The 14,052-nt window shown below is 31.8% G+C and overlaps 1 protein-coding gene across 1 annotated transcript in view; it reads left to right on the top strand.

Annotated features, from left to right (window-relative positions):
• The first annotated feature begins 528 nt into the window (after positions 1-528).
• The window catches only part of LOC134855096 (small conductance calcium-activated potassium channel protein 2-like), a 112,283-nt gene continuing 98,759 nt past the window's right edge, over positions 529-14,052 (top strand). The window contains exon 1 of the mRNA XM_063871480.1: positions 529-877. Within this exon, the coding sequence (XP_063727550.1) occupies positions 853-877 (25 nt within the window). The 5' untranslated portion in view covers positions 529-852. The remainder of the gene's footprint in view (positions 878-14,052) is intronic.

Here is a 14,052-nt window from a genome sequence, read left to right as displayed (position 1 = left end):
TGATTTACACCGTTTCTATATGTTAAGCAGGGAAAGATTTTAAAAACTTACTCCTCATTTTATATTCAGCAATTAGCACGATTTGCATATTTACTGCAAAATAGTTTTATTGGACACTGATCGTTTAGAACTTCAAAACTGCAAATTTCGGACAAAAACGCAGATTACTTCGCTCGAAATTGACCTAGATGCACTTTCTGGCAGTTAAAAATTTAAAAATCCCAAGCACCAGGCAAAAGCTAAACTGCATCAAAATGTTATACAAATAAAAAAATTTTCAATTCTTACTGTTAATTTTTTTTGGCTATTTAATCAGCAACAAAAAACTGTTTATTCAAAACTTTCTTCATGCTTGCATTGTTTTCAGATAAAAAGTTATCGGAGAAACATGACTTTGCAGTCTAGGTAATTTACATCTTTATGAGCGTGGTTATCGAAACTTGAAACCTTATTATTTTTATACAAGTAGTTCTCTAATTTTTGTCGAAAAAAGTGAGGTATAAAAGTCAATTCAAGGAACCACGTCGATAGGCTCGATCAATTAGTAATCATTTTTGTTTCCGGACTTTGATTACATTTTTCATGTGATTACACTATTTATCTATCTTCGTATCTTTGCTCCAAATCATCTTATTTCCTGCTGTCTTTAAATGTCAAATTGTTCATTTCCGCAAAGAAAATATGTTGTTTTTTTTTCTATAGTTCTTAGCATTATATGACAAAAAAATACCAGCAAACTGCCTTCAGTGAATTGGATGGTCCAAAATTCTTTTTTTTTACCATCAGCGAATTGGATGAGCGATTATCTTACTTTTCTTTCAAATTAAATTTACACCCGCGTTTACTTCAAAGATGTTAAGTCCATTCCAAAAATCAGGTAAGAGAAAAGAAAAAGATTTCGAAAAACTGCCTGGTGGCATTGCTAGTCTTCAAGTGTCATTTGCTGTTCTTCAGGAAAATCAATTATAGAGTTCTGGATTAAATCCAACCTTCTCAGAATCAAAAGCAACAGTCTAAGCATATTTCCCGGTTTGAAAAAAATGCTTATCAAACATTTCCATTTTATGGAAAAAATGATTAGCATACAAATTCATACAATTCCACCGAAAAAAACATTGGATGAAAATCACAGGTCAAGCATTTTTTCCATCACAAATAAGAAAAGCAACAAGATAAACGACGCTGAATCGCAGATTTGAAGACGTATTGCTAGAAGCCTAGTAAGGTAAAATTTGAAATTCACTCAAAAATCTTAATAAAAGTTATTTTTTTAAATGGTTATCAAGTCTCAGTTCTGAAAAACTCAGACATTGAAAATCGACTTTCGGTTTAAATTAGGTTAAATTTATTTAAACTGAAAAATACAAACTCTGCCATCACATAAAACTTTCAATGGATCCTAGATTTGTTATGCATAAAGACTGTGCGTGGACAACGTTATAAGCAAAAACTTGAATGTTTTGCTCGCAAAAAAAAAATTTTGGAGAATTTTTTTTGTAAGACTGGTTTAGCGACTACGAACAAATTGGCAGCATGAAAAAAGTTCATTTTTGCTCAGATTGGAAAATTTTGCATGGAGAAACACGCTTGTCAAGCAAATAAATGAAATTCTTATAATCAGCATTTTTTTCATAGAACTAATGGATGGAACTGTATTATAAACATTTTGTTAGGGGATAAATTCGGGATTGCAAAGAAGCAGGCTTCTTCTTGAATTCCTTATGTAAGGACAATCTATCGAAACCTTGTTCAAAAATCATTACCAACCAATCTGAACTTTTTAATTCAAAATAGACCAACTTATAAACAGGTGAGGGTTATTTTGTTATAATTCCTCAAATAAAAAAAAGAAACTTGGTAAAAATTTGGATTTCTCGGTTTTACGGAAAAGAGAGATGTTGGTATGCAAGATGTGCCCCAACTTTTGCCGTTTTCTCATCATAAATCTTTAAAAAAAACTGAGAGCAGTTGCATTTTATTTGTTGCTCAATTTGAATTTTTTCTGCTGTATTGCAAGTTGATTCAATGCGCTGGATATTCTTTCTGTTTTTCATCATTATGGAGGGGAGAGGGGCTGGGGTGATTGGGTAGACCCCAATCTTAAGAATTAGATTGCTATAGAGACCCTGTAAAAACGAAGTGACCCAGAGCGGTCAAATATGACTCTCCGGGTTAACCAACAATACTAATCATACAATTTTCATTTTGATCAAACACAAGCGACAAAAACCATGGCTTACTCAAACTAACACCACCACAGGTTTGATCGTCTCGCATTTACAATGCATTGGATGCGATCTGACTTGAATAAGAGTTTTTTACACGAATGATATACTGAAAGCATTAAACATATAAGTTTTGGCAAAAATTCTCAAAAATAAATATTTTCAAATTTCGAATTTTCAAATTATCAGACAAGTGATTTCTTGCAGAGAATTGGATGGTGGAAAAGTTCGAATTTCTCTATTGCAGCCATTCAAGACACAAAACATTGAATAATGCAAAGTTATTTCACAGACTGAATCGGTTCCAGAATAATTAAGGTTTTTGTAGACAAGCTAATCAAACTACGAATCTTTGAAACATGTTAAGTTATTTTATGAAGGGAATCCAATGCAAAAACTTAAGTTTTTCATTTGGAGCAACTTAAACAATGAAAAATTGATATATTTCCAACGCCTAACGAGTTCGTTAAAATTAGTTTTTCCTAAGCAAGCCATAAAAGCTATGAAATCTTGAAAGCATATAAGTTGTTTTGGACCAAATGGGGTCGCAAAACTTTCAAGCGTTTTCTAAGGAAGCTACATAAATTTTAAAATCTTGGTTATTTCATGAAGGTCATCTTAGGGTGAAAAGTATAGGTTTTCTATAGCAGCTATCCAGGCGATAAAAATTTGAATTCATTCAAGTTGTTTCTTATACTGAATCTTTTTCGAAAAATTAACTTTTTCTATGCAAATACTCAAGCAAACATAAACATAAGAAATTTTTCTATAGAGCGAATCATTTCAAAAAAGTTTTCAGTTCTTCTTTGCCAGCTAGTTGAACGATAAAACTTTGAAATATGTAAAATTTAGTTCACAAACAAATCAAGTTTTCAATTCAAGCAATCAAACTTTAAAAAACTACACGTTATTTCATGAAGCAAATTAGATGGCAAAAAAATAATAAAATTTTCAATTGAAGATATTAAAATAAGGGAACTTAGAAAAAAGGTTGTTTAATGGACCAAATCGTGATGCAAAAAAAAATTTCTGAGGGAGCTATTCTAGCGATGAACCTTCCAATATTCTGTTTTGTTTATTGAAGAGAAAAAAATTTCAAGTTCTAGCGATAAAACTTCCTCAAAAACTGAAAATTTTTTCATGGAGCAAAACATTTTGCAAAATTTTTAGTCTTTCTCAGCCAGTTATTCAACCAATGAAATTATAAAAATATTCCCAAAAGCAGATTAGGTTAGTAAAAAACTACGTTTTCTATGGATGCTATTCAATCATTGACTTTTGAAATATTTCAAATTGTTTCACAGAGCGAGTCAATTTAAGAACAGTTCTTTCAAGCAAGCTTTTCAAGCGAAAAAACTTCAATTTTTCAAGCTATTTCACAGACCGAGTCGGTTCGAAAAAGAAAAATTTTTCGTTGGCAATCAGTTCAAACTATGAAATTTTGACATATCAAACTCTCTCATAGGCTGAATCGGGTCGTTATAATGTTCAAGTTGTTCTAAGCTAGCTATTCAAGCTTTGAAATAATTCAAGTATTTTCAGAGACTGGATCGGTTCGCAAATATTTATGTTTTTGTAATCAATCTATGAAATCTTGAATTACTTTAAGTTATTTCAAAAACTAAATCAGTTCGCGAAAGTTAGTTTTTTTTCAGCAAGCTATTCCAGCTATGAAACTGAAATATTTCAAGCTATTTTATGATGCAATTCGGATGGTGAAAATTTCAGTTTAAAAAACTTGAAGCGTTAATTTGATATTGACTGAAAAATTCTAAAACAGTCTTAATTCTGAAGATTTTATTAAGCGTTGAGCTCATTGATCGCTCTGAATCATTGCGCTTTCTGTCAGTTAAAACATGGCTATAATTTTTCTGTCATCTTAAGTATTAAATTTAAATCCTCTTGCGCTATGGTTGCAACGTTTTAATTTTTCTGTCCAGCACACCGCTCAAGAAGACTTAGATCAGAGTGTTTAGGAAACATTCCGAGCAACCATCTAGCTCAATGCCTGAGCTGCGTTAAAGGAAGATCTTTCTAGAACCTTCAATCGTTCTTAAGTTTTAAATTATATTGAACTTGATTCAATTTCAAGGCTAGACAGTACCTGCCCAATTTCTGCACGAAGTTGTAAGTTGTGCATTTACAGTATAATTTAATCTAAAAGAATTCAATTAGCAACCTCAAATATTAAAACAACCATTGTTTAGCAAACCGATTCGCGCTGTTGAATATTTTAAAATGTTGAAAAGTTTCATAGCTTGAAAAACGTTCTTAGAAAAACTCAAAAACTTTGAGACTTAACTCGCTCCGTATAACGACTTCAAATTTTTCTCGCTTGTCCAACCGATTCAGCCCAATGAAGAACTTGACTAATTCAAAGTTTCAGAATTGGAGTAGCTTGCTCAAAAAACTTCAATTTTTCAAGAACCTACTCAGTCTAGGAAATCAATTGATTTTTTAAACGCAAATTTCTTTGGTTGAATAATGGCTCAGAAACGAACGTTTCCCTGCTGCTTCCCTTCAAGAAAAGTTTTGAGATATTTTTAAAACCCATAGCTGGAATAGCTTGCAAAGCAGTTCGCGAATTCATTATTTTGAACTTGTTGCCATCCAAATCGCTTCATCAGTTAACTTATTTTTCGTGCGGACCGAATCGTTTTTTCAAATTAAAAAATAATTTCAAACTAATTTACGATATGGATTAATTTGAAACTGTTTTTAGTTTCATATATTGATTAGCTTGATAATAGCAGGAAATATTTCTTTGGAGCCCATTGGTTGTCGCAGATGGGCTTGCTAGTTCATTTAATAAATAGGATTGTTGAAAATTGACCAGCATAAAAAAAAACGAAATTGTCAGCTACTTTGTTTCTCAGACGGAAGGACTTTTATGCTAGAATCAGGGCAAAGACATGAACTGGCCAAGTACTCTCAAGGCCCACGAAGTAGTTTTAGTTTAAGAATGTCAATTTGATGAAAGAACAAAAAGCTAAGAAAGCATTTGAACAAAATGTTCCGAAATCAATGAAAGCATTCGAACTAAAAGTCAGAAACCAGAGAAGTTGAACAGAAACACGGACCACACCACAATTAGAAGATTAGAAATCGGGAGGTAATTAGGAGGAACTCAGCATAGTGGTAAAAGGTTCGCTTTCGGATTGTCAGATATAGAAATCAATCTACTGCCATGGCAATGACAGTGTGTGAGGACTAGCTCTCAATTGAGCCCTAGTTTTAAGTCTAACACAGCCTGACTGAATACGACGGCCAATTGTGGTACCACATGAAAGTTCTAGACGCAAAAAAACGGCCTTGAAACGCTAAAAAAGAGAGTCGCTCAACAAAATCACTCAGTATGGAATGTGGGGAAATAAGAGAAACTGACTATGCTTAGACAACCTGGATATCCTTTCATAGATCCTCTGCGAACCGCTAGTACCACAAACATTGAAGAAACAATAAAAATACCTACTATTCAAAATTACTGAACTACAAAGTAAATAATATAAAATTATGATGGAAAGAAAAACGATAACTTGGTGATTATGCAAAGTATTTTACGAAGCATGAACAAAAAGGAAACAAGTTCCAAAAGATGGTCAGCCTAAAAAAGAATTCCTGAAGAAATGACATAACGGAAAATTCAATTACCCCAATAAAAACACAGAACTAGGCTAATTCCCCATTTTTTGAAACTAATGATGTCGTCTAATAGTACATTCAGAAAATACATAACAGTTGACTATCCCCAAGGGTTCTGCTATTCTTTTGTATTCATCGGCAGCACTAGATTATATCAGGCCTCCAAAGATTCAAATGATAAGACTGACAGTCTAATGTTCGACGATGACCAGGGTATTATTCGGGCTGAAGCATCAATACAACTGATGGATTTTACGTCTACTTTGATAAAAAATAAGTTAAAGTTCACGGGGTGGTGTTGCTTAAAAACTCATGAGAAATATGGTTATATAAACTTATAAAATATAGTTAAATATAGAAATTATAATTTTTATAGATCGATTTTTCTATAGATAATGCAAGAGAACACTTTTCATTGCCATTCTGCACAAAATACTCTCAGATTATCACTGCAAGTAGAAGCAAGTGATTTATCTACTGGTTGAAATAACCCAAAAAATTTCATTTAGAAAAAATGTTTATTATTGTACAGAACTAAATAAGTTGCACAACACATGAAATCATCAATGAATTTTTTCGAAAATTTTTTAAATTGTTTTACTTTTGAAGCTCGAATTCTGAAAACTGTTGAAGTGAACAATAATATGCCCGAATGGCTTCCTCTCGATCTTCTTTTTTTATACTGAAGGTCAAGTAACCTAACAATTCTTAATTGAAAACACTGTTTTGTTATGAATGATGTTTTAGACTCAATTTATCAGTTTATTATTACGAAAAAAACACTACCAAGGCAGACAAATACTCGCTGAACGCATTTTTTAAACTTTGAAAGGTGTGGTCTTTTTTGGTTTAATGGGGACCGAAAAGGCTTGTACGTTCTAAGTTTTGGGTTGATGTTTCGAAAAAATGCTTGAACATTTGAACCAGAAGATTTCAACGTTGTCAACAACAGGTTGGTTGGCATCTTGCGAGCCACCTTGCAATGTGCAAAAAATTTGTAAAAGACTACAAGTCAAAGTGACCTAAACATTTGAAAAGAAACCTCACAGAAACAGAAAATGCTGCTTTCATTCATTTTCAATCACGTATCAAGACAAAAAAACAGGAAACAAAAACAAATGCTCGTATTGCTGCAAAGCTTTGAATGTTCTGACTGGTCTAAAGAGTAGTGATTACTCCAGAAAACTTAAACAAATAAAAAAAATACAAATAACTTTTCAAAAAATTATGCTAATTGTCAAAAATTGGTCATATTGGCTATCTTCAAACCCACTATGTTTACGAAAACTTATCACAAGTGAAATATCTTTTTGAATTTGAGTTCAAAACAACAATAATTTTAGAATGCTTTAAAATTCCCTAAAATTTGCTTGTCAAAAAGTCGAAACTTTTCTGGAGAAAAAACAAACCGAGCACAAATGATTCGTCAATTTCTTCAAAAGTTTGAACAATTAAAAAAATTTAACCTGAAATTTTCTCTCAAAATCAGGGTTGCAAAATTTTGTTACAAAACGGTAAGATGAAAACGATACGATTAAATTGGTTGGATGAGTGAAAGAAGACAAAGTTGAAGGAAGCACAATTTCATGTTTTTTAAAAGCACTTGCCAGCTTTAAAATAAGAAATTGATAATTGCCCACAATATTTTTGTATAAAAAAATTCTTAACAGTCCTAGCTCCAAAATTAAGAAAATACAGTTGATTGGAAATACAAACAAAACAACACGAGAAAATGGAAAAAAAACGAAAAAGGGACTAAACTAGATGAAATGAAATGCAGATAAATTTAACTCTTTTTTTTTTGAGAAATTAGGAAAATAGTATGGTAGCTGGAAGTTGAGAAAATTTAAAACAGTAGGTAATTTGTCAGTTTTCGTTTCGTTGTGTAACAAACAAAAATCGACAAAAAATAGATATACTGAAGAAAAAAACGGCAGGTCCAGTTAATTTGAATGCCTGGGCAATTAAAACTGCAAAACTTGCCATTGGTGAGCAATAATTTTTGATAGACCAGTGCGTTGAGGAAAAGATATTTAATATTTTTTCGAAAAACCATAAAAATATCAGTTTACAAAAAATAAATATCAAAAACAATTGGTCCTATTGTTTTGAAAAGACAAAATTGTAAATTGAGAAGCGTTTCTGCAAAATTGCATGAAAACTTAGGTCATTCTACAGGCATAATTTGAAATTAATGGTACTCGTAGTTTTTTGAAGTCTTCTGATTCGTCCCATCTGAAGGGCAGTGGCCTGCGTTTTAATAGATTACATCAAAAAATGAATTGGAAAATAAAAAATGGGAATTGACTTTTGAACTGGGTAGGAAAAATTTGTTTTGTGAGGAAAAAGTTTGACAGATGTCGTGATCTGATTTTGAAAACAAAATATTTCCTGCGAAATAAGTTGTTCTAAAATTTAAAACAGTATGTAATTTGTCAGTTTTCGTTTCGTTGTGTAACAAACAAAAATCGACAAAAAATAGATATACTGAAGAAAAAAACGGCAGGTCCAGTTAATTTGAATGCCTGGGCAATTAAAACTGCAAAACTTGCCATTGGTGAACAATAATTTTTGATAGACCAGTGCGTTGAGAAAAACATATTTTACGATTTTTTCGAAAAACCATAAAAATATCAGTTTACAAAAAAGGGATTCAAATGAAACAGAAGCTACATACCAATTTTGATAAAATTCACTTCACAAAAACTATCTAAGGGCCTCCGGCCTAAACCAATCATTGCATATCAAAAATCTTCAAGCTAACAATTATACTTTAGTTGTTTTTCTCGACCTTAGTTTGCATAAAAATTTTCCCAACATACTGGATTTATTAGAGATTTCCAGTCAAGCTCGTAAACTATTAGCAAATTTTTTTTAGACTAAAAACGCTTCGTAAAAACTGGTGATAGAAATTTTTGCTGGGCTACTGTAAGTCTTGGGGAACCGAAAAGTACCGAATTTTCATAATAATTGTGAACAATCCTCAGATTGGGTTGGAAAATCCCGTTCAATTTGTTCATTTTGCGGATGTACCTCTTTTATTTTTTCGGAAGTGGACTTGCCTCTTTTGGTGTCCAACATACAAGAAGCAATGAAAACTGTATCGAAAATTTTTTCTGAGATTGAACTCATGATTAAGGGAGCAAATTAAATTTAATCATGTTTGACCAAATAACAAAAACAATTGGTTCTATTGTTTTTGAAAAGACAAAATTGTAAATTGAGAAGCGTTTCTGCAAAACTGCATGAAAACTTAGGTCATTCTACAGGCATAATTTGAAAATAATGGTACTCGTAGTTTTTTGAAGTCTTCTGATTCGTCCCATCTGAAGGGCAGTGGCCTGCTTTTCATTAGATTACATCAAAAAATGAATAGGAAAATAAAAAATGGAAATTGACATTTGAACTGGGGAGGAAATATTTGTTTTGTGAGGAAAAATTTTGACAGATGTCGTGATCTGATTTTGAAATCAAAATATTTCCTGCGAAATAAGTTGTTCGAAAATTTAAAACAGTATGTAATTTGTCAGTTTTCGTTTCGTTGTGTAACAAACAAAAATCGACAAAAAATAGATATACTGAAGAAAAAAACGGCAGGTCCAGTTAATTTGAATGCCTGGGCAATTAAAACTGCAAAACTTGCCATTGGTGAACAATAATTTTTGATAGACCAGTGCGTTGAGGAAAAGATATTTTACCATTTTTTTCGAAAAACCATAAAAATATCAGTTTACAAAAAAGTGATTCAAATGAAACAGAAGCTACATACCAATTTTGATAAAATTCACTTCACAAAAACTATCTAAGGGCCTCCGGCCTAAATCAATCATTGCATATCAAAAATCTTCAAGCTAACAATTATACTTTAGTTGTTTTTCTCGACCTTACTTCGCATAAAAATTTTCCCAACAAACTGGATTTATTAGAGATTTCCACTCAAGCTCGTAAACTATTAGCAAATTTTTTTTAGACTAAAAACGCTTCGTAAAAACTGGTGATAGAAATTTTTGCTGGGCTACTGTAAGTCTTGGGGAACCGAAAAGTACCGAGTTTTCATAATAATTGTGAACAATCTTCAGATTGGGTTGGAAAATCCCGTTCAATTTGTTCATTTTGCGGATGTACCTCTTTTATTTTTTCGGAAGTGGACTTGCCTTTTTTGATGTCCAACATACAAGAAGCAATGAAAACTGTATCGAAATTTTTACAAAAAATAAATATCAAAAACAATTGGTCCTATTGTTTTTGAAAAGACAAAATTGTAAATTGAGAAGCGTTTCTGCAAAAGTGCATGAAAACTTAGGTAATTCTACAGGCATAATTTGAAATTAATGGTACTCGTAGTTTTTTGAAGTCTTCTGATTCGTCCCATCTGAAGGGCAGTGGCCTGCTTTTTAATAGATTACATCAAAAAATGAATCAGAAAATAAAAAATGGGAATTGACATTTGAACTGGGGAGGAAATATTTGTTTTGTGAGGAAAAAGTTTGACAGATGTCGTGATCTGATTTTGAAAACAAAATATTTCCTGCGAAATAAATTATTCGAAAATTATTTTCTGTGACGTTTTTATCTGTTTACTGAAAACACAAATCCTTTAACTGAAGAAAATGTTGCAAGAAAATGTACCAGGAAATAGAATGCTTCACCTAAAAACTTGAGACTGATAAAGAGAAGTCAAAAATTAAATGGAAACTTTAAATGATTATTACATTTGAAAGAAAAAGTACCCGTCAACAAGGAAATTTGGGGTTTTAATTCATGTATATATATATTAAATCTAACATTTTCCTTACATTTAATTACCATATTATTGTTTGGGAGCAAGCTTGGATTAAAATAATCTGAATTGTTGATTTAAAAATTTTAATCATAAAAAACTTAAAAGTTTCTGAAAATATGAAAATTAGGTCAAACTTTAAATTTTGGATAACTTAAAAATCTTCACAACAAAAAAACAGATTGTATATTTTGTAATTTGATCAAAAATTTGAACAAAAAATTTTATGTTGAATTATGTGATTAATGAAAAACTTTTGCAAAAATTCAAAATAAAAAACCTCATATAAGGTATAGGGAAATTTTTTGAGATGCCAAATTTCTAACTCAAGAAACATAATCAAAAAAAATTACAACTGAACTTTTTTTAGCCTTCAAGTTTTTTAGTTTTTTTTTTCCATGAAAACCAATATTATTTAAAAGAGTATTTAAATTCATTTAAAAAAAAAAGCTGAACCATTTGTTTCTTCCTTTTTTTATTGATTTTTTCTTGTCTTCCGTTTTAATAACCTGAGGCGATCAGAATTTATGTGAGTTTTAATTTCAAACGGGGACTGATATTTGAGTTTAAATTTCAAATTGCACATGGGACCTTGTATAATTGTCTCACTTTTGTCGTCTGCAGCAATATTTTGATCAAAAACAAATTAAAACTTGAAAAAAGGTAGAATTAGACGCTATTTGAAATGCGATATCTTTTCTTGCAATCGGTACATCATTTTGTGCTCAGCCACAGCCGAACTTGAAAATATTTTGTAAGATTGCTTTTTAATATTGGTCGAGATTTTAAGCTCCAGATTTATTGAGCAGTTGATAAAAACAACTCCTTTAAGGTTTGTACCCAAAAGGCCCAATTAGTTAATAAATGTTCTCGCTTTTATTACAAGGCCGAATTTCATTTTTTTTTGCAAAATCTTAGCAATTCTTAGTTTGATGCCACGATCAACTTGACAATTTGATGCCACGAACAAAAACTTCCTGTCTGCTTGCAAGCTTGAAACAAATTCAAGGTAAATAGTTTGATGTCAATTCAATAATTTGTCACTTTTAAATCTAACCTAAAAATTGGGAGGGCAAATAAAAGCTTTTGAAAAATTGAAATAGTAACAAAAACGTTTCGAGTTTTTTCTTTTGTTAAGCAAGATTTACGATAGTCACAGACAATTATAGTCAATTTTGACTATTTCACTCGGCTATCGTGCATAATTTAACGTTCTAAAAACTAAGCGACTTTGAATTAGGCTAAAAGTTAAACGACTTTAAGAAAAAAAGAAAAGTTTTATTTTTTTAAGTAATTTTATGAGCATGATTGGACTTTTCTAGGCTACTCGCATAACAACCGACCAAACTTTCTGTGAATATTTTTGTTTTTAAGTGCAACAGAAGCTGCCTAATGGAAATGGTAGATTTTACTGATCATAATCGTTAAATTTTTTGTAATTAAAACTTGAATTTTTGTTAACTATGGATATTCTTGACAAAACAGTACTGCTTTCTCAAACCTGCTTTTTCCAGTTGTAATCGATCTGTTTATTACACCAATGAAACTTTTATGAACTCAAGTTGTAAGCTGAGAAAAATATCATGAGTAGTCCTGAAACTCGAGCGAGGCATCTTGGAAAAAAAACGTTTCCCTGAGACTGAAAATTTTATCAGTAAGTCGCTTAGGGGCTATAAGCGGTAACTTCATTACAGGCTTTCATGTACTCTAGACCATTTTTAAAAAAAAAAAAACCGTTTTTGATGAAGTGGCAAGGAGTAAAGGTATTTTTTTCGAGAAAAACTCTGCTAATGGCTGTTGTGAGATTGAATTGGTGTCTGTAGCATGCTTCGGGGCCGTGTTGAGTGGGTAAGACGCGCGGCCTTTAACACAAAGGTCGTGGGTTCGAATCCGGCTTCGATTATGGTAGAAGGGGTCACAGTGTCATCTACCTCTTCAATGTGGCGCCGATTGCGGCAAAATGGGTGACATCTCTCTCCCCCACGGAATAAAAGGTCCAAAATTGAGAGTTAGGAGCTGGGCCAGGGGTTAATATTAAAAGGACTGAGTTGAATTTTGATTCGACACCTGTGTGGAGGTCCGCGACTTGGAAAACATTTTGTAAATCGCGCGGCATACCGTTTTTTATCTAATTTTGTAGTCGCGGGTTAAATTCGCGCTGTCGGTATTTTCTTACGTTGCTGCAACATTGGCAAAGTTCTTGAGCCAAGGGAGCTTTGCTTGGCTTTCTTTTGTTTGGGTTCCACAGTTGGATTTGCAATGTCGTTCGTTCAGTTAACTTTGGCATCACTGGTTCCAACTTAAAATATTCCGGTTGAATTGAACTGCACTTAGATGAAAATAAGTAGATTCAGATTTTACTGCAGATTATATGAAATATTATAAAATAAAAAATATAGTTATGTAATTTCATGTTTTTTTTTCCATTTTGAGTACTTTTTTTAGTTATTTTTTCTGTTTTTTCTTCTTCTTATGTTTGACGATACAATTAGACCGACAAACTGGATCGAGCTCGTTTTTAGCTGAAAATGGACAGAATATCAAAGTTTTTATGACAGAATTAGACCAAATATACTAAAAGTAAATCAATGTGCTAATTGGTTCGCATTTCTTCGCATAATTTTTGTCACCTAAACGATTTCTAATATCAAAGCAAACCTGCATAACAATAATATTTTTCTTAATATTAATCATAACAATATAAGATCAATAATATTTATAAAAATCATAATCAAAGTCATCATAGACATAATAAAAAATTAATCATTGATCATAAACTTGTTTTCGTTCAAATCAGACTCGCATAATAAAATACATTACAAGTTGTTTTCAGTTTTCACTCAATTGTAATTTTGTGATTCGGGTCAAAGTCCTGTTTATAGACATACGAGACAAATTTTGATAATGCTCTATCATATTTTAAAAATATTTGGCATCTTAGATCCAAAAACTGTTAATTTAATTATACAGCTCAAAAAAGGGCGCGAACGTAGCAAGTACAGCAGATATTTTTGTCCTCTATAATGTTTCTAGGTCATAACAACTTTCGGCACGTGGTTAAATTAAAAATTCACTTCTTCGCAGCTTGAAAATTTGCAAGTTTGAATTCTGCGCATGCAAGAAGTTATGATAGACAGATATAGAATTATTTTTTATTGGCCTCACAAAAAAGGGTACGGATCTCCCCTCTTGTGGATCAGATATAACAGGACGACATCAGACATGTTATCTCAATGGTTTAATTTGTTTTCGTATTTTTTCTGAACACCCTATTGGAACCTGATCTAAACTATATTTTATGATTGGATAAATTGGATATTTTACCACTCTAAAGTATTTAATATTAACCAATCATAATCCATCTAACTAACAACCCACTTATTTGTAAGTGCTGGAATTACTTGT

The sequence above is a fragment of the Symsagittifera roscoffensis genome, chromosome 10 (genome assembly GCF_963678635.1).
Source record: "Symsagittifera roscoffensis chromosome 10, txSymRosc1.1, whole genome shotgun sequence".
Taxonomy (NCBI): Eukaryota; Metazoa; Xenacoelomorpha; order Acoela; family Convolutidae; genus Symsagittifera; species Symsagittifera roscoffensis.
Note: the sequence above shows the minus strand (reverse complement) of the source record. Positions and strands in the feature narration are given on the sequence as shown.